General features: G+C 38.1%; 2 protein-coding genes across 2 annotated transcripts in view; one reads left to right on the top strand and one right to left on the bottom strand.

The window, feature by feature from the left end:
• The first annotated feature begins 2,768 nt into the window (after window positions 1–2,768).
• On the top strand, window positions 2,769–19,875 carry LOC149040332 (uncharacterized). Its single transcript, XM_089181550.1, has 5 exons — window positions 2,769–2,898; window positions 3,875–3,961; window positions 4,107–4,376; window positions 15,390–16,190; window positions 17,882–19,875. The coding sequence occupies exons 1-5, from the start codon at window positions 2,769–2,771 to the stop codon at window positions 18,400–18,402; spliced, it is 1,809 nt and encodes a 602-aa protein (XP_089037676.1). The 3' UTR covers window positions 18,403–19,875.
• LOC149040327 (uncharacterized) overlaps window positions 19,513–20,267 on the bottom strand; it is a 61,775-nt gene continuing 61,020 nt past the window's right edge. The window contains exon 4 of the mRNA XM_089181549.1: window positions 19,513–19,628. Within this exon, the coding sequence (XP_089037675.1) occupies window positions 19,588–19,628 (41 nt within the window). The 3' untranslated portion in view covers window positions 19,513–19,587. The remainder of the gene's footprint in view (window positions 19,629–20,267) is intronic.

The raw sequence follows: 20,267 nt of genomic DNA, 5'->3' as shown, positions 1-20,267 counted from the left end.
CCCGGATGGAAAAATGCCAACAAACAGAACATTAGTGCATAGCCTGACTCCGATCAACGGGCAAAGCTCAGCTAAGAGCTGCTTTTCGTTGTCGAATTCTCTTTGCTATACCTTATCAAATAATACTTTGAGAAGGGTAACTTGATGATAGAAGAAGACGAATGCTGCGATCTAATTGATTGATCATGTAGACGTAATCGCTTTAACACGCGGACAACTTTCATAATGAAAAGAAACCATAGCAACCATGTTCAATAACCTTTGTTGCCAATTCATGATCATCACAGGTGTGAATCCTTCGTTTCAGATAGGATATAGGGAGGTGAGAATGTTTCATAAAATGAGAACTTGTGAGAAAATGAACAATTACAAACCAACGGGGCTCTGGAATGTTGAAGAAATTGAAGCAATTTATGATTATTCAAAGATGATACTTAGCATGGCACAGTATGCCCGACATCATCAATCATTCGTAACCATTGAAGCGGGCAAATTTAAATGTTTCGTGAAATTACGTGGCATCTGGCCATAACTTGTGCATTAAAAGAATTTCAAAACTCTGTAGGTACGAATGTGATATTTTAAGAAATTCACACTAAAACAAAACAACCAATCAGATTTCGAGACTGGTTTAAAGTAACCAATCAAATTGAAGTAGAATAAAAGACAGAAAGGCCATTTGGGAAATCTTGTAACACATTACAAACAATCTCAGTACTGGATCAATAACATTTGTACTGACTTAAATATTCCTTTATTTTGGCAGTGGTAATTGCACTTCGTATCGTGAAATCTTGGTTTGAAATCATACTTGTGATTCAATAGAACTAGTGCTGCGAGATGGCTTGATTGTGAAATCACACGGATGATTTCACACCAAATTGTAAGACACAAAGTTCATGGTAGTGTTTGTAAAGCTCAGCTAACTGAATAATATTAACACCCCATAATATTCTAGAAAGGATATAATGTCGCAGAACCTACTTCTAAAATAACTGTATGTCTCTCGTTTAGAACTGACACTGCACAAAACATTTCTGAACCACAGAAATGCATCGATATATGTACTAACTATCTTTTTAAATATAACAAAGATCTATTGAGTCAATTTGACGCTGAGTGTAAATATAAAAATTCAACTTGATTTTCATCCATCGGCTAAATTAAATATTTTTCATGAAAACTTGTTATCATAATCGTTTACGGGAATTTCTTACGGGGAAGCGCAGATAATGCCCGTACACTGACTATTGCACCGTCGCATATTACTTTTCATCGTTTTCTCGACCGTCGACTCTTGTTTTGTGGCATTATTGCTTGTTTAAAATTTTTTTTGTTTTTTTTTTTGTTCTGCCATTTTTTAATTGTAATACATCAATGGAGGTAAAAGGAATTACACATACATTATTATGATATAATATGATACAATATAATATAATATAACTGAATTTTTAACATTTGGCGAGGAATCCTGTAGAGAAACCAAGAGGCTTATTTGATCTAAAGGCCTCTCATATTTCACAATAGTGAGGTATTAGTTATATGGCATGATTTAGATACAAAATATTTCAGATTAAAAGGAAATAACCCACACACACATAAAACAACACCAACGCTAGCATGCACTCAAACAAACATATACTTGATTAGCTTGAGAAAATTTAGAAAAAAACGGGAAGTAGGATATCAACTTAGGAGTAATTTTCGCAATTTAGACTTAGGGAAAGTGTGTTACCGTAGAGTTCCGATAGTAACGACCCTCGGTACTTTCGGAATTAGCAGCCTTTGGGGGTCGTTACTTTCGGGAGGTCGTTACTTTCGGGGAACAAAAATCGTTTACAAATAGAGCTGGCGCGAGCCTTTTTTTTCCGAAATAAAAAATGAACAAAATAATATTAAAAAAAGAACCACATTTTATTTGCATTCCATATGTATAGATTGTGTTTCATAAAAAGAAGGTAACAATCAAAAATACAACGATACGATAATAAAATAAATCAATATCAACACCAATAAACAAATGAGACAAAATTCGTCTATCCAATTTCATGTTTTAACTGCCACATGGGTGGGCTCTGGATGTCTTCCTAGATTGTATTGTCAGTGGTCCCTGGGAATTAAGCGATATAGCTAATATGGATCAAACACCTCTGCAATTCTGCTTCAACACCAAGGGAGCTACTTATGCAGAAAAAGGAGAAAAGTCAGTATGGACTCGGACGACAGGTGAACGCCATGAACGCCATGAACGCCATGGTGAACGCCAGTGTACCGTGCAACCGACCATGTTTGCCGATGGTGAGCCTTGCATCAAACCTTTGTTGATCTTTAAGGGCACAGGACAAAGAAGTCCCGACAGAGAAAAGAGGCAGTATGATTCAAGAGTCGTGGTCAAGTTCCAAGAGAACGCGTGGTGCAACGAGGAAATCATCGTCTACTGGCTCAGAAATATGTAGAAGAAGCCAAACATGTTTGGTCAACCAGGCGATAGACTTCTTATCTATAATGCGCATAGAGCTCAAACAACAGAGAGGGTAAAGACCATTCTGACGCAAGAGTGCCAGACGACATTGGGGCTTGTACCTTCCGGCGCAACGAGCAAGGTTCAACCACTCGATGTTACATTTAATGCGGAATTTAAGAAAAGCGTTGATAGACTAAGACTAGACTAGCCACGGAACACTTTACACAAATCCAGAGCGCTCTATGACGGGGAAAGTGACTGCTGGTGATCGGCGTGTGCTTTTCACGGAATGGGTGGGTACGGCATGGCAAGAGACCTCACGCCGGCTGAAAGATACAGTTATCCGTTCATTTGTGAATGCGGAATTTCACTACCCATTTCCGGTAGCAGGGACAGTGAAATAAATATGGATGGTTTACCGAACTACCGCATGGGTGAATCAGCCGATATAGAGGAGATCGAGTTCATCACTGACTCAGAAGCGGAAAGCTGAACTACTTCGATTTCACTGCATGACGCACCGCTGCGTTTAGTCTGTACTCCGTACCGGTATCTCAGTGTTATTTAATTGGAAGAAACACGTTCATGTTAATCGACGAAAACTGCATAGAGTTTTCAATTCTATTGAAGAAACGTTCTATTGAAGAAACGTTCCTGTTGTTAATACGAAATTATACCGGTTTAGTTCTTACATTGCTACATCAGTGAACTGAACTTTCGGAATTTGCGGCCATAAAAAATTGACGTTAATTTGGGGGGGGGGGGGTCGCTACTTTCGGGGTTTGCTTGCGGCCACAAAAAAATTGACGTTAGTTTCGGGGGGGGGTCGCTACTTTCGGGATTTACTTGCGGCCACAAAAAATTGACGTTAGTTTCGGGGGGGGACGCTACATCTCGGGGGATCGCTACTATAACATTTTGGATCTGTATATTCAGAGAATTGAAAACTTTAAGTCCTTGGAAACATAGCGCAAACCGTCTAATGTTCTGCAAGGTGGTATCTCAGAGGAACTGCATCGTCTGGTGTAATAGCTAAGAATGCTATTCGAAAACGAAAATAATATTTTAAGAGCGTCTGGAAGACGGCCTACCTTAAACAAAAACACAATGGCCGTTTTTATGCAAGAGACGTTGAAGTTGTCTAAGACGTTAAAGTCGTCTCGAGACAACTTTAACTTCTCTAGCATAAAAACGGCCAATCTTCCTAATTGGAATCGATATATATTGTTCAGATTAAGAATTTTTAACTGCTTAAATATAGGTTCGGCATGAGCGGTAAAAGTACTTCTTGAATAATTCTTACCACCTTTTTCTGGGGTAGGATAATACTTTTTAATGCAAGAGAAAAAAAGCTTGATCGTTGATTCACTGCAATCCTAACGGGAGTGTTTTTTTCTTTCTTTCCTTTAGCTTATTTAGCCGAGTCAGAACCTGGATTAGCGGGATTCAAAACTGATCCTCTTGGAAGGATGGCTGATTCAGAAGCCAGCAATGAAGGTTTTTATGTTCATAAATTCATAAAACGGTATCATCCCTTCCAAGTCGTTACTTGTTATTATAAAATATGGCATTCGGAGTCATAATTATTGCGGCTCTTTATAAGTCACAATTTTTGTTCAACTGATGTTTACTTGTTTTGCAGTCACCTTCAGTGAACAGGCTCCTGTTGCTGATTTCCTCTCATGGTCAATATGTGATGACGTAGGCGCAAACTGGAGAGACCTAGGTACAGTCTTAGAGCTTGAACCAGCGATCTTGGATAATATTGACACTGATTTCAAAGAATGCCGTGAAAAGGCATGGGCAGTGCTTCGAAAGTGGACACAAAAAAATGGAAAAGAAGCAACAGTGGGAATCCTTATAAATGCTCTTGAAAAGATAGGAAGGAAGGACGTCGTCGATAAACTGCGTGGTACGTAATCTCCTCTTGTAAATCTCTCAATACCAGGTTTGTCTAGATCTGTTTACTTTCGTAACGAAAAACTGAACACCTATGTAGAAAAGATCTTCCAACGAAAGCCTTCGTGGCCTTGTCAAGGAGGCTTCATTTTAGATGTAGATCGCGCCGCGAACAGGTTTTAATTGTGCCTGCTGTGCCTTCCTTCTAGGATGGCCGGAGGCACTAGCTTCGTGGTACTGTGTCGTATAAGTCCGTAAACCTCGTCCAAGCCCTTCGCAGGTTTCAAAATGACCGAGTATCATGAGACACTCATAACGTCTCTTGTGACTCGTCCCACAGGCGACCCAAAAGGGCTTTTCTCATGTACGTAGAAAACTTCGAAATGGATAACTCGCTTAAATGGGTTCTTTTCATCAAAGTAAGCGGTCAGATAACGAGTAATTCTTTGTGGAAGTAAGATGAAGTATATCCCTGGGGTAAAAGGCTGAAATTAGCTCGAAAAACTCACTTCCAATGAATCTCTCTCACATTAACAGAAAGCGGTGGATTTAATCTTATTTTGTCCAATAGTTGTTTGAACCTTAAGGAAACAATTCCTTAGAGTTGGGGTAATTTGATGAAACTTCTGCCAATTTAGAGCACCTAATCATTAACTCTGTCGTAATTATTCCGAAAAAGAAAAAATATAGAGTTTTTTAATTGCAAATATCTCCAATGGACAACATTGTATGTCGACAAACATACTATCACATGAATGACCTATCCTAACACTACCTTTGTGGGCAAAAAAGTTGTTGGCCTCTGTAAAGCTTTGTGATCACGTTCCTCTGAAACACGTGACCTCTGACGTTAATTTAAGCAATTTTTGGTCATAGACTGATGTTTATTCTCTCAATTTCAATTTAAGAATGGTGTCACCGACGCTAGTTTTTGTGGTACGAATATCTTAAAACAACAGATGTATAGCTGCCGAGCTAAGTAGCCACTTATCATAGAAATTCTGTGACTCTGACACAATCTATTGGAAATAATGATCTATAAATGTATGTATATATTATACATTAAACATTGAAAGTGAAATGTGATCATCGCAGTAAATTTTCCAATTTAAGCAATTGGAAAGAAGAAGCCTGAAAAAAAAAATCAGGGCTTCAACGGGATTCGAACCCGTGACCTCCGCGATACCGGAGCGATGCTCTACCAACTGAGCTATGAAGCCACACATTGGGAGCGAGGTCAATTTATTGAGTTCATATCTTCCCGTGCAGTGAAATGATGTGAAGTTTATAGGAAATAATTCATATTTGTACTGCGGTTGTAGATGAAAGTGAAATGTGATCATCGCAGTAAATTTTCCAATTTAAGCAATTGGAAAGAAGAAGCTTGAAAAAAAATCAGGGCTTCAACGGGATTCGAACCCCGTTGAAGCCCTGATTTTTTTCAGGCTTCTTCTTTCCAATTGCTTAAATTGGAAAATTTACTGCGATGATCACATTTCACTTTCATCTACAACCGCAGTACAAATATGAATTATTATGAATTATATGAACCCCGTTGAAGCCCTGATTTTTTTCAGGCTTCTTCTTTCCAATTGCTTAAATTGGAAAATTTACTGCGATGATCACATTTCACTTTCATCTACAACCGCAGTACAAAAATGAATTATTTCCTATAAACTTCACAACATTAAACATTGCCGAATTGAGTAATGAACGTCGGCAGTAGACAGCGACGTTTGCCAAATGCAATTTACACAAATGAAACACTTTATATGCCTATTAAAATTTTACTCGATGCGCCATAATTTTTTTTTCTCCGGGAAGCTTTGGAGAAGACTCCATTGGATTTTAGGTACATTACGGGACAGTCGTTCCTGTTATATTTAAATTTATTTTGGTGAAGCGAATGGTTCCATGGGTTACTCACAAGGAGGAGATTATCTGACAGTCACATTTTCAATTCGTTTTGTACCGGTAATAAGTTTCTAGTTCTCTTTCTTATTTGAAATCTCGTCTCAATCGCTTAAAAGTCCAATTATACTAACCTTACTAAAGCTTTCTGACGATCTGAAAACGCAGGGTGTTACAACAATGCGCTTATTAACCTGTCATTGCCAAGACCGTACTCGAATCAGGCTAATCTAGCGGTGCAACTTCAGCGATCCTCAAGTAAGCAGGGATGCTTGCAATTGCTATCGTCGTAAAGCCATAATTGAAAGTCACACGAGGCAATTTATGATAAAAAGAACGAGTAAACGACACAAATAACGCCAGCGACATGCAGGAAGGCTCCTATTGAATGGTATAAGGGGAAGAGGGAGGGGGGGGGAGAGGGGTTGAAAGGGTGCTATACCACCGTCGCAAAAATTCAAGACTCTTTCCAAAATATGAAGAAGTACAGCATGGTTGGCATACAATACAATACAATACAATATTTATTTGTCATATACGACATTTACACATGGAAAAAAAAAAATGAAGAAAATTGATGACAGAAAATAAATGGCGAGAAAACCTGAAAGAAACCACGAGGCTTATAACGAGTCAGGTTTTCTCACTTAAAATAACTAATCTTATATTAGAATTACAATATGGACTTATGGTAATTAACTTTGACCGCGCACACGTACACACACACACACACACACGCACACACATATTAAGTAAGTTAGTTAAGAATTACTGCCTTACAGAAGCTAATACTTAGAGAGAAGAAATTCCTTAAGCTTTCTTTTAAAAGAAGCGGAGGAGGGAGAACTAGTTATGTCAGAATTTAACGAATTATAAAAGTTTGGACCTTGAAAGTAAATTGAAAACTTCCTGGTGTTCGTTCTGCACAGTGGCAAACGGAAGGACTGAGCATTCCTAGTATTATAATTGTGGATTTGACTATTCAGTAAAAAAAAGTTATTGAATTTGGAAGGGAGTGTAGAGTTCTCGAATGAAAACATAAAAGTACCTAATTGAAACGAATGGATATCATGAAATTTTAAGAGTTTAAGTTCCTTTAAAATAGGGCCAGTATGGGCAATGTATGTAGAATTGCTTACTATTCTTAACGCACGTTTCTGTAAGGTTACAATTCTTTGAAGGTTTGACTTATAGGTACCAGCCCAAGCTAAATTGCAATAATACAAATATGGAAGGATCATAGAATTGTATAAAGTACGAAGGGAGTGAGTAGAGAGAAAAAACCTAGATTTATGAATAATACCTATAGATTTGGATAATTTATTTGCTGTTAAGGATATATGCGATTTCCAGGTCAAATCAAAGCTTTGAACAACTTTTCCCTCGAATCTGTTGGGATGAGAGCTTAGAAAGTGTGAAATGTGGGAAAGAGCATTTTTTTCACTGGGACAGCCTCAAAAATACAGTTTTTCACAAATTCCAACAGGAAAATAATTTGTACTTATTGACTGAGTGGGAGGGCTGGATGGAAAATATTTGGATCGAGGTCATGACGTACGGACCGAGCGCAGAGACGTCCGTGCGCTATGACCGAGTGCCAATTATCTTCCCGTCTGGCTCAAACAAACTCAGTCCATAAGAATTTTATTGTATAACCGTTAAGTGTCGAAAATTTCGAAAATTTTGTGTCAACCTGAACGGGACGTGATAGACGGGTGCACGCGATAAACGACAAACACAAACAAAAAAACGCAAAAAACGATTCTACAATAAAAACTTATCCCTATTTTTTTCCATTCGGAGCTATGAAGACACAAAATTTTACGAAAAACACGACTTTTTAATTGTTTTCATTTTTCCTTTAAGTTTTTACAGCAAAGCCGTGTGGGCGGGGCCGAGAAGGCTTTTTCCGGACCTGCTCACGTGACAGCTTTTACTACGGTTTTCCCTGGGATTGCGCGCACAGGGCCGCACGGTCATATGATAAAAGTACTTCAGCCACTTAGCCAGCCATCTAAGGATGTTGGAAGGTTTCATGTGGCAACATCTCGGCCCCAAGTTGCCATAAATGGTCAGCAAGGGACGTAAAACAACCTACGCACTTTTGTAAAGAGAAGGGAACGTAGCTGTTGTGGTCTGGCCTTGATTCCGAAATCGGTGGCAATTGCAACACTTCGTTCCAAAAATTGCAAACTCCTCAACGCAGTTCAGCCAATTGTTGTTATTAACTCAGAATAGCCCCCCTTAGAGAAAAGTTAATGTAGACTTGACTGTGCACGGTTATTTGTGGTTGGAACAACTTTCCTGCAATGTACCTAATATTAGATGGAATCTTCTCCAAAGCTTCCCTCAGAAAAAAGACAAATTTGGCGCATTAAGTAAAATTTTAATAGGCATATAAAGTGTGCCATTTGTGTAGATCACATTTGGTAAATGTCGCTGTTAACTCCCGGCGTCCATTACTCAATTCGGTAATGTTTAATGTATGATATATACACATACATTTATGATCTCATTTTTCCAATGGATTGTGTCAGCTTTAGAGATATACACATACATTTATGAAACATATTTCCAATAGATTATGACAGCGTCACAGAATTTCTATGATAAGTGACTTCTTAACTAAGCAGCTATACATCTGCTGTTGTTCTTTCCTGCCCTTTCTCAAATTGAAATTGAGTGAATAAACATCAGTTTATGACCAAATATTGCATAAACTAACGTCAGAGGTCACGGAGGGATGTGCTCACGAATCTTTCGCAGGACACATAAATTTTTTGCCCACAGAAGAAGTGTTTGGATAGGTCATTGCTGTTATAGTATGTTTGTCGACATACAATGTTGCCCATTGAAGATATTTGCAATTAAAAAACCCTATTTTTTTTTTTGGAATAGTTGCTTGACATAGTTAATAATTACCTGCTCTAAATTCGCAGAAGTTATATCAAATCATCCCAACTTCCTTAAGGTGCAAACAACCATTAGACAAAATAAGATTAAAATCCATCGCATTCTGTTAGTGTGAGAGAGATTCGTTGGAAGTGCATTTTTCGAGCTAATTTTTACCCCAGGGATTTGATGTGGGGGCTCTAATACACCAGGGATAAGCCGTCCAAACTACTTTGTATTCTTGAATAACTTAGTGACCTACTAAACGGTGAAAGTTTAAAAGAAATCAGTGAGATGGCATGTGTCACGCCTGTCTGGTCCTCTCGTGGACAGATACTTTCGGACAAGAAAGAGAAGGTACATTCGTCGTGCTAGGTACGAATAGCGTGCAAACATTGGTGACATACTTTGTTTAGCACTGGATTCTTGTCTTTGGGTTACTCATTTCACAAAATGTCAAAACAGCCTACGGGACGCTTATATTCCCAGGTGCAAAGTTGCGTAAATTGACCTCTGCGGGTCTCTTAATTCTTATCCTTTTAAACTACTAATCGAGTAGCCTTATTTAAATTTATGATAAAGTTCGGATATAAAGAGCGCTGTCATTGGTCGAAAGAGCGTGCTCTATGAGAGTATAGAGCATAGAGCTGAGCTAAAGCTGTCACGCCATCTGCCAATTGTACTATGTTCAACCTTTTCCGGGACTTCTTTTTAGCTTTTTCCGATAATTGGAAGTGAAATTTCGGAACTGAAGCGAGCCGGCAAGTAGCAACAGAAGAATCAAACAACGGTTTATAAACATACCAGGCGCCGTAATTTACGTTATTAAAACGTGAGCAGATATGAAAATCCTCAAAGGAAAAACAACATAGACATTCCGAGTTTTAAAGATTTTCACGCTCAGTTAGATTGCAAGCTTACGTACGGTAATAAAAATCAAACACAGCTAACACTCGTATAGTATATAAAGTTCAGTGTTCAAAAACAAAACAGAACAAAACAGAAATGATGAAAAATATAACCAAACTGACATAATTGTTCAAATTCATACTAATCATGCCGGTGTCTTAGCGAACATGATCATGCTGAAGTTCATCGCGGCTCGCTCATCATGGCGATCTCCGGTCATCACAGTAAAGAAAGCCTCAGAAACTACATCGGCCGCCCTTCGAGTGAAAAAATAAGAGCTTGCTCTGATATCCTTTCCGATACGTTGAGTAGAAAGTCACATCAGTCACTGCAGCCGAGTTTTGCGGCGCTGTCATCCCGAGCGATCTTCATGTTCTGGTGAATTCGGCTGTCGTTCATTCAACAAACACTCGCCCTGAACAGTTTGTTTTCTACCTTGTCATGTTAAAAAACTCACGTGTTTTTATGAGCCATAATTCGGCTGAAGTTCACTGAACATTTCACTTCAAGATTCTGTATTAGAGACTTAAAAACTTCAAGCAAAAGTGTTAAATTCGACTTGCCGAACTATTTTAGTTTGTAAATTATCGTAGAATGTGAACTTTGATGGTTTTTGAACTTTGATGGTTTGACACTTTTGACAGCTTTAGTCTTGTACAGCCAATCAGATTATTTGAACCATTCTAACAGGGATTCTGATTGGCTTATTGTAGCGTGCTTTATGAGAGTATAGAGCATGCTGACGACACTGTTGTTCGCTTTGGAAATAAAGTTTGTTTTGAAAATTGAAAGTAATGCTTGGGTAATTTAACGGATTCTTTATTATAAAACTCAAGAAGTGGGAAGAAACACTCGACTACGTCTCGTGTTTCTCCCTACACTTCTTTCGTGCTTTAGCCGCTTCCTGCGTGCTTTATAACAGAGCACAGTCAAGGCTTCTCTATTTGTTAATTAGGTAGCGACAAATTTTCCGACAGAACAGGGACAACAACAAGGTTCTATGATGAAAATGTTATTTATTAATCGAATTAAGCTTTCATTGTAGAGATAATACAAATATTAGGGAAAGATAACGTAGTATAATATTCTCCAAATTCGAGAAATGATTGAATAGGTGAAGAATGTGATAGCCGATAAAGAAATTATTTGCGAACCTAAAAGAACTCTGCGAACGATTTCGTTTTGTTTAATACCGTACGATATCGGGATCCTGATGACTTTATGATGAGGATCCCGTCAGTTATTTTCGGGTGATCCTCTTTGCATATTTTTTGTCAAAGCGAGGAAAGAACTTGTTAGAGTGCCACAAGAGTGCAAGCTCTTTAATAATCTCCTAATATTGATTTTCTGCTTTCTTGCGAGTATCACCGCGACCATGTCTTCAGGAGTACCATCGTCAGCGAAGGGGCGTCATCATATCTTATTGTTCGAATAGTTATCTCTACAAATCTCTTCATTTGATATGATATTCGAATCTACCTCTCACTTTTTTAACTGCCACAGATTGATGCTTTAATGTTGGAAGCAGTTCATTCCATTTTTCGAGGTAAACGATTTTTAACGCGCTGTCCTCATGTAGCGCTTTATCCATATCTATATCATAGTCACAGCTTTCCCATTCCATGAACAGGAAACTTAAGTAACATGGACAGCTGAATATATTTCTACTGCTAGTTACAGAACGTTGCGTAATGAAAGGTGATCACACTAAATTCTTCGCAAGTTAACAATACGTAATGAACACTAAGTTCGAGTCCTATTAGCAATCAACACCAAATCTTTGTTTTGTATTCCAAGTAACAAAAAAGCCTTCTTCAGATTCTATATCTGGGCATTTTAGAGTTGCGCTTCCAAAAGAGTTGGTTTCGGTGTTTGAAGAAAAACTCGCACCACATCTTCCAGTCAATAGAACTAACTATTTGGCACGCACAGAAAACGCACATGTCAAGTAAGTTGCACTGTGAAAGTAAAGTGAGGTACTTTTATTGAGGATTTGACCGTATTCTTGTATTCCTGAGAGCGGTCGTAAATATTCCCATACAAACTCTTATATTTTCACCATGACTCTTTTCTTTACGCAAGATGATCATATCATAGCTGGAGCTTGGGCTGTCTGTGGTCAAGCAAGATTGACTTCAAGTTTCGCACTCTATTCGGCACGCTCAGAAAACGCATATGTCATCTATAATTGATCAAGTCTCGCACTCTATTTAGAACGCTCAGAGAACACACATGTCAAGTAAGATTGCCTCAAGTTTCGCCCTCTATTCGGTACGCACAGAATCGCATATATCAAGTAATCTCCATCTGCAAGGGTTAAAGTGAAATTGACATCGCGTAACGATTTCGAACTTTTGAAATATTAGTTAAAAATCGCCAAGAAATAATTCAATGAAGCCTTTTTAGTTTTATTGACGTGTGTTACGTCTACTTCGAGCCTTTTTCTTGGCTTGGTAATTAAAAACAACAACAACAACAACAAAAACGCCTCAATGGTTACATCGAGGCAGCAGGAAATTGAAATAGTTTGCTTGAACATTAAATATTATCGTGATAAATTAAGTGATTAAACACCTACATTGCCTCTTTGTTGTGATAAATTAGAACGAACTAGCGTTGATCATCGGCTCAAAACTCTCCTTTCTTATGCGACGATGAATAGGTACAAATGGGTCGCTTACGGAGCGATGCACAACTGAATAAATGTCCTCATTTTCTTCTGGAGTTCCCGTGATCTTACTTTTCCTGACAAGACCTTCAGAGGAGTTCGAGGAGAAAAGTGGTAGCTCAAAAAAACATGTGGATTTTTCTCGACAAATTATTTCTTGACCTAGCGATTTCCTTTTGTTTTCCATCGCTTGTTTCATTCTTCCAAAGATCAACAGCTTGTGATTGTGAATTCACGTGGATAATTTCAGACCAAATTGCAAGACACGAAGTTCATGTTAATCTTTGTAAAGCACAGCTAACTAAATAATATTCACACTTCAAAGTATCCTGAAAGAGAAATAATGCCGCAGAATTTACTTCTAAAACAACTATATGTCTCTCGTTTAGAATAGATCTTGCACCAAAAATTGCTGAACCACAGAAATGCATCGATATGCAAACTGTCTTTTAAAATATATCAAAGATCTATTAAGTCAACTTGACGCTGAGTGTAAATTTAAAAACTCAACTTGAATTTCATCCACGGGCCAAATTAAATATTTTTAATCTAAAGTTGTTATCAAATTCCTTTAGGGTAATTTCTTACTGGGGAGCTCGACAATGTCCGACCACTGACTCTTGCACCACCACATTATCGCTTTTCCTCGTTTTCTCGACCGTCGACTCTTGTTTCGTCGCATTATTGCTTGTTCATTGTTTATCTTTGTTTACTTGTTTATTCTGCCATTTCAAATTATAGTACATCAATAGAAATAAAAGTTTCGTTACAATTGAATTAATCGACGGAACTGTCTTTCATTTAATATCTGAGAATCTCATTCGAGTTTTGTTTTGTTGAGAAAAGATTAGACATACACACGCCATTGCAGGAAAACAACGTGCAAACTCTCATAACTTCAAAATAAAAAATTTAAATTTACTTACAATTACTTCCCCTGCCATCTACTTTCTGAACAGAAGTAAATCTTTGTACATTAATAAATCGTCGATGAGAGTAAATAATACTTTCCGTAAGATCATTGACTGTTTTTGAAGAAAACATTGTCGCAATAGTCCTTTCCAAACTAGTTCTGTTGATTTAAAAGTGTACTTGCGCTTTTTTTTTCCATACGCGCTCTCCAATTAACATATGTCAGATTGTGACAGATGCTTATAAAAATAATGTTTCAATTTGTTGGAAGCCTCTTACATCATCTTCATAGTTACGCACTTTATCATTACGCACTTTATCATTTGGCAAATGAAAATGTTTCGGTGAAGTCTCTCTCTTTAATCTACATTACCTCTATTTTAACCATCATTAACTCGCTAATTGTTCATGCAGGTTGTGGAAAATCTTGCCGAAATTACAGCCCAAAATCATTCGGATTCTTCTGGAAAGGATTCCGTTAAGTTTAAGGGAAAAAGGTCGGGTCGGTCCGTATTGGGAAAAACCGTGCCCTCTGTCTTGAGTGCCACTCGAGGCCTTGAGTACTACCCGAAGACCTCGAGCACAGTTTTTCCCAATACGGACCTCCTGGTTGGCGAATACCATATATATAATAATTTGATATTTATAATATGATATAATGCAGTATAACTGAAAATTTAACATGTGGCGAGGAAACCTGAAGAGAAACCAAAAGGCTTATGTGAGCTACAGGCTTCTTATATTTTGCAAAAGTGAGGTATTAGTTATGATTTAGATACACAATGTTTTAGGATAAAAAGGAAAGAACCCACGCACAAAACAATAAAAACACTAGCAGCTTAAGAAAAGTAAAAAAAAAAAAAAAAAGAGAAGAGGGACATCAACTTAATAATATTGTTCACAATTTAGACTCAGACAGGGAAAGTGTAACATTTTGTATTTCTACATTCCGAGAGTTCTCATAATTTAAAGACGAATTTTCTCAATGCCGGCTCTATCTATTTTTAACAAGAAAAACCCTAATCCTTACAGCTGTAAAAAGAGGGCACCCATTTTAGCGGAAAGCTTTTCAATGCACAGTTTTTGCGAGGTTCAAGTACTGCGGCGGAAGCTAAGAGTCGCTTTGAATTGCGTTTAAAAAGATTGAAAAAAAAATTAATTATTTCACAACTACAAATGTTTATGCTTCTGTTCGGGTAGTCTGATCGTTCGGGTGAGGCCGGTAATCCTCAGAAAGATTGTTGACTGACAACCTCAGCTGAAGTCATCATCTGAGTCATAGGAGAGTTGTTGTTAGTCAAGTGTCATAAGTCTGGTTCGTGTGAACTTCAATTTGTCAGCCACTTTTCTTTGGTGTTATTGAAGACTCAAGTTGCATAAGGCGATCGTGATCAGTTGTCGAATTTCGATCCGTCTGTAATGTTGGGTCGTTTGTTTGGTGAAATTCGAGAATTAGTCGTTTGTATGGTACCAGTTGCTGGAGTCTGTTCCAAGTTAGTGAACCAATAACGTCGTCCGCGAGTTGATGATGTTCACAGTTTACTCGACATTTACTGTTAATGCATGGGCATGCACGTGAAAAGCAACGCGCTTGGAATTCTTACTGGAATTTTTTCTTAATTCAGCGTAGTATTGCTAGTTTGAAGATATTTTCCTATTCATCTGAAAAAGAGCTTGCCACCTCGCTTTCTTGGGTTTTCATCTTCAGTTTTTGTTTCTTTATTTAAATAACAGCCGAAAATGTAGAGAAAAGGCTAAAAAGCGCCCGGGTACAAAGTGGGAGGATACGCAAGGACTTCGAACAGTTGATGGCGGAACTAAAGAACTTGCAAAAGACCATTAAGGAAGAACTCCAAGAACTGAAGAAAATCCTTCACGCCGTATTACCAACAGCAAAGAGTGAAGAGGAACTAGAGAATACTGAAACAAGAGTCGAAAGCGTAGAGGCAGTATTCAATCGAGTGGAAAAGTATCTTTCAGACCTGTTAACTGAAAAAAGCTTCAAAAAAGGTCCGGAGCAGGACGCCACTTGCGTGGGGAAAACTTGCGACCAGATCAGCGAGGCTCTTCGTGATTTACAGGAAAATCTCAAAATGATCTATGAAAACTGGAAGACGGAAATGGCTAAACAAAGCCAGAAAGACACCGAACAAACACAGGGATGGGAAAATACTCAGAATAAAATAATCAAGGAAAAGGAGACTAAAATCAGAAACTTGGAAGAAAGACACAAAACGCTTCTGGAAGAATACGAAAAGTTACAGGAAAGAATTGAAAAGACATTTTTGGAAGAAAATAAAAAAGTCGTGGAAGAAAACGAAAAAATTAAGGAACAGATTGAAAAGCTAAAAGCAAAGAAAGAGGAACTAGAATTGAGGTTAAAAAATCAAATCGATCTGGAAGAGCTAAGTCGGTTAAAGGCTGAAAAGTGTGAGCTGTCGACTCAACTAATCAAGCTCACCAAAACAGCGAGCAACAGTTTGAAAGAGTGCCAAAAGCTAAAAGAGGAGCGTAAGAACCTCAACTTCCGAAGTCGTAAGTACATAGGCACAATGATAATAGCGCTGTCCGTGGTTAATCTGTTTTAGTTTATGTTTGTTTAGCCTTACGTTATCCCCTACACGATAATATATAATAAAAAAATAATGGTGATAGTACGCGCGCTCTTATTGGTCGATGGGCGAGTTGGGATGAGAGTACGTAAACACGGGTGTGACGTCACGCTTTGAGGTTTCCCAGCATAAATCAAAAATTCAAACTCAAAGCTTTCGCATTAATCAAATATTTGAAATGAAGAAAATTTTACTAAAGTTTGATTTGGGGTTTAGCTTTCTCCTTCCCCCATAAGCAAGAAGAACTTCAGCGCTTTGCCTGCCTTGATGATCGTGAGCTGGACGACCTCGTCGAGGGAGCTCAAACGAAAAGAAGTCAAAATATACAACAAAGTTCGCAGTAATCAGTTTTCCAAGTAAATTTTCGCATTTCAGTCTGTGATAAAATCCTCCACAAGAAATCTTTTTTTTCCAAAAATTCACGAAACCCACACTAAGCTATGTGCTACGGTACAGTCTCTGATCGTCTGACAGCAAACTTCGCATGGCCGATCGGTCGCCTTGTTTTGACTTTCAAACTTTTCATAAAATGTGATTTTCTCTGAGACGTTATCGAAGTAAAAAAGTACTTCCTCATCGGCAATGATACTCATTAAATTTTACAACTCAGTATGGGGAAGCAAAACTGTATTGACCAGCAAAACTTTACAAGGCAGGATGAGCAGTACGCGTTTCAACGTCTCAAAAATGTTCTTGGGCTGCCAGATTGGGCAAGCTTTCGTCACTTTCATTTTCAGCTGAATAAAATTGTTCCTCTTCTTGTTTTTTTCTTCAAGGACTTGTATATTTAGAAAATTTCCTTCTTTTTCTGTCAAATTTACGAGCATTCAAAGCTGAAACCATTTCATTCACACGGTGCTGGCTTGCGCCACAAATTTCAACTTGACTTTGATTTTTATAACGTGAATTTTTACTGGTTTATGTGTTGTCAGATGTGCGATCTGATTAGCTAGCATGAAATACCATCGTCCAAAGCATGTATAAGAAAAGCTGTGTCCATCACGAAGGAAATAAATAAACAGCCTTTTCCTTCATTTGTCATGTCATTGGAGAGAAGTATTTCATAAGAGCATTAGAGAATTTTTCTGTGTTTCATACTCTCATCTTAACACTGGGGAGGTTGGGAGAATTCTCGAAATTTTTGCAAACCGTCGACTGCGTCTTGGGTTTGCATACATTTTTCGAATTATGGCTACCCCTCGTGTTTAGTTGACCTTTTTCAGAGTGGATGGGGCAGCAGCTAATTATCGGTGTTATAACTCCACAAGATTTTTAGAGAAACGGGAAGAAGGTTTGCGGGGCACGACTGAGAGGACCAGTGATAAACAATCTTTTTAGAGCTATATTTTCTTAGCATTCCGAGTGAACAACGGTTCGCCTAAAAACCAATCGGAAAGTCGATTGATTGCTTTCCTAACTTAGGCATGAGTTTACCATTACAATAAAAGATCTGTTTTTGGGCAATCAGACTGCACACAGTATCTCCGTTATTTCAGAAACTTTACCAGTAAGTGAAGTGATGAATGGATGATTAGATAGTTGTTGTATATTAAATGATTGGGTATTACGTTGTGTTTATAATTATTTTCTAATATAAAATTTGCTTCCAATCAGGCGTCTTCCTACCAACTGAAAAGGAATTTACCAAAAACTGCCATGGTGTTATATGGTTCTTGAAGAGAGATTCTTCTGCCTCATCAAAACTGCTTGCTTCAAGATCTTCCGAAGGACCAGGAAAAGCAAGTGACATATTTGACCATCAGAAAGGAACTATCAGTGGAACAGAAGAGAAGGAAGGCTCATGGTGGTCTATTGATCTGGGCCCCAGTTTCCGTCTCGCAATTACACATTACTCTTTAAGACAAGGCCAAAGAGATGGAGCGTCAGCACTTACACGTTGGCAACTTGAGGGATCTAATGATGAAATAAACTGGAAAGAACTTGAAACTATTCACAACAAAAATGATGTACAGTTTACTGCTCCTCCTCCATTTCATACAGGTACGTGGTCGGTTGGAGGAGAAGTGGGAGCTTTCCGTTATTTTCGAATTTTCCAAACAGGTAGAAACTCCTCCCACAAATATGGAATATATTTATCTGGAATTGAGCTGTTCGGAATGCTCCTGTATATCTAAAAGGCTAACAGCCTTGGATACCTGAACCTAGAGTTCTTGGTGAGTAACAACATCAACAACAGCAACAACAATGTTTATTTGAACTCTCTCTTGCCTTAGAAGCTAATACGAATAAATGTTGAAAGTAAATTTAGAGGACTGGCTTCCAGGAATAACTAAAGGGGTCAGCGGAGCCAGGCAGCCAGTTGACAACAGCATTAGATGAAAAGATGACAGGCCAGAAAGATAGCACAATTGCATATATAATAAGAAAGAAAGAAAGAGAAGAGGAAAAAAGGCTATCGATGCGCTATTAGGAAAGTGAAATAGTTCAATTTACACACGAGTATAAATTATTGTATAGGAAAAGCACACAACTGAATAGCTATGACTACTAATAACACATAATGACATTATGTACGTACCGTATTTCCTTGAATAAACACCCGGGCGCTTATTTAAAGACTTGGCCAAAGGAAGGGGCGCTTATTCGAAGGAGGGCGCTTATTAAGATGGCGCAGCAATAAGACAAACATTTAAAAAACTATGCTAGTACGCGAGGAAATAACTGGAACGGTGAAGAAACTATCTTCCTGTAATGATTCAGCTGTAGTAGAAGCCTAAAAGTTATATGTGCAATGGCAAAAGAAAAACATGTTTCACTTTATCCCTACTTTTAAGAAGGAGGGGGGCGGTGCTTGTTTGATAAATTGGCCTTGTGAGTACGGGCTTATTTGGAGGAGGACACTTATTAGAACGTGTACGCCTATTCGAGGAAATACGGAAATACGAAAGACTAGCTTACCAGATAATTTGGAAAATGACACAACTACAATTTAAAAGAAGGTGAATACATGTAACTAAAAATCTTTAACAATATCGCTTTCAACTAGTTTCAGAGTCAGATAACTCTTTGTTTGTACGTTCTTCATTTTTCTTTGGTGTGTGACATATCCTTCGTTTTGCCACTTTGGGGTACTTCCGTTCACTGTGTGGGCAGGAGTAAACTGCAAGTTTATTAGATCGAAGATCTTAGCAGTTTTTAGGTTATGGTAAATCAGTATTCTAGAGGCAGTTATTTGGCACTGTGAATAGTACTTTACGAAAGAGAAAAGAAGCATCTTCGAGTCGCATCTTCTGTATCAAAAGTCGCTGAGTGAATATAGTCCCGAGTTAGTTGCCTCCGCAGAGTTTCCGGTGCAGAGGTTAGAAACACGAGGAGACATCATAGAAGCCCTCGCGTGTATCTATATGGAAGCGAAAAAATGTTGTTATGGTAGGCAAAATGATATCGATTTAAAGAAACTAGGCGCGCATAGTCTTATTGGGTAATTTCATATTTAGGCCCGCGTGGTGGTCCTGGGTAATTTTTCCTGAGAGGATCGCATGGTGTTCAACCAGTCGGAAGGATAAACATCCTCGAAAAGAACACCAGTGTGTAGTATCATATGAACCCAGATTTCTTACTTAGCCAAAAGGCTACTTTGTTTAGCAGTAAATTTAATTGTGAAAACAATATCCGAAAAGTCTCCTTAAAACATTCGGTGTTGTTCAGACATTTCAAACGTCTCTGTTATTGGTCGGCTGGTTTGCCTTATGTTTTCCGCTGCGTGAAATTAAGGCAAAGTCTGTATTTGATGTTTCATAATAAAATCGATACCTTCGCTATTATACGAATAGGGAACGTGTTTCAGAAAGGGGTATGATTTAAAAAATTTCCTATATTCCTTTGCCTAAGAGTTCGTATGACGCCATTTTAGTTGTTTTTGTTTGTTTTCTCCTTCGTATCAGGGAGAATATTTAGTCAGCTGTTTGGTTCTGAATGGATTGCAAGTCAAAAAGAATGAAATTGCAAATCTTCATGATCATTTTTTTGAAGGATATGG

Source organism: Pocillopora damicornis, chromosome 9, assembly GCF_964200805.1.
Source record: "Pocillopora damicornis chromosome 9, jaPocDami1.2, whole genome shotgun sequence".
NCBI lineage: Eukaryota > Metazoa > Cnidaria > Anthozoa > Scleractinia > Pocilloporidae > Pocillopora > Pocillopora damicornis.
The sequence above is the reverse complement of the archived record's forward strand: the minus strand, read 5'-3'. Positions and strand labels throughout refer to the sequence as shown.

Bases quoted from the DNA above. Each gene is read 5' to 3' on its own strand.
- LOC149040332 (XM_089181550.1), top strand. From the start codon at position 2,769: ATGGCAAGAGACCTCACGCCGGCTGAAAGATACAGTTATCCGTTCATT. The intron at 2,899-3,874 runs GTGAATCAGCCG...TCTTTCCTTTAG, and splicing joins TTTACCGAACTACCGCATGG to CTTATTTAGCCGAGTCAGAA. The intron at 4,377-15,389 runs GTACGTAATCTC...TTTAAATAACAG, and splicing joins CGTCGTCGATAAACTGCGTG to CCGAAAATGTAGAGAAAAGG.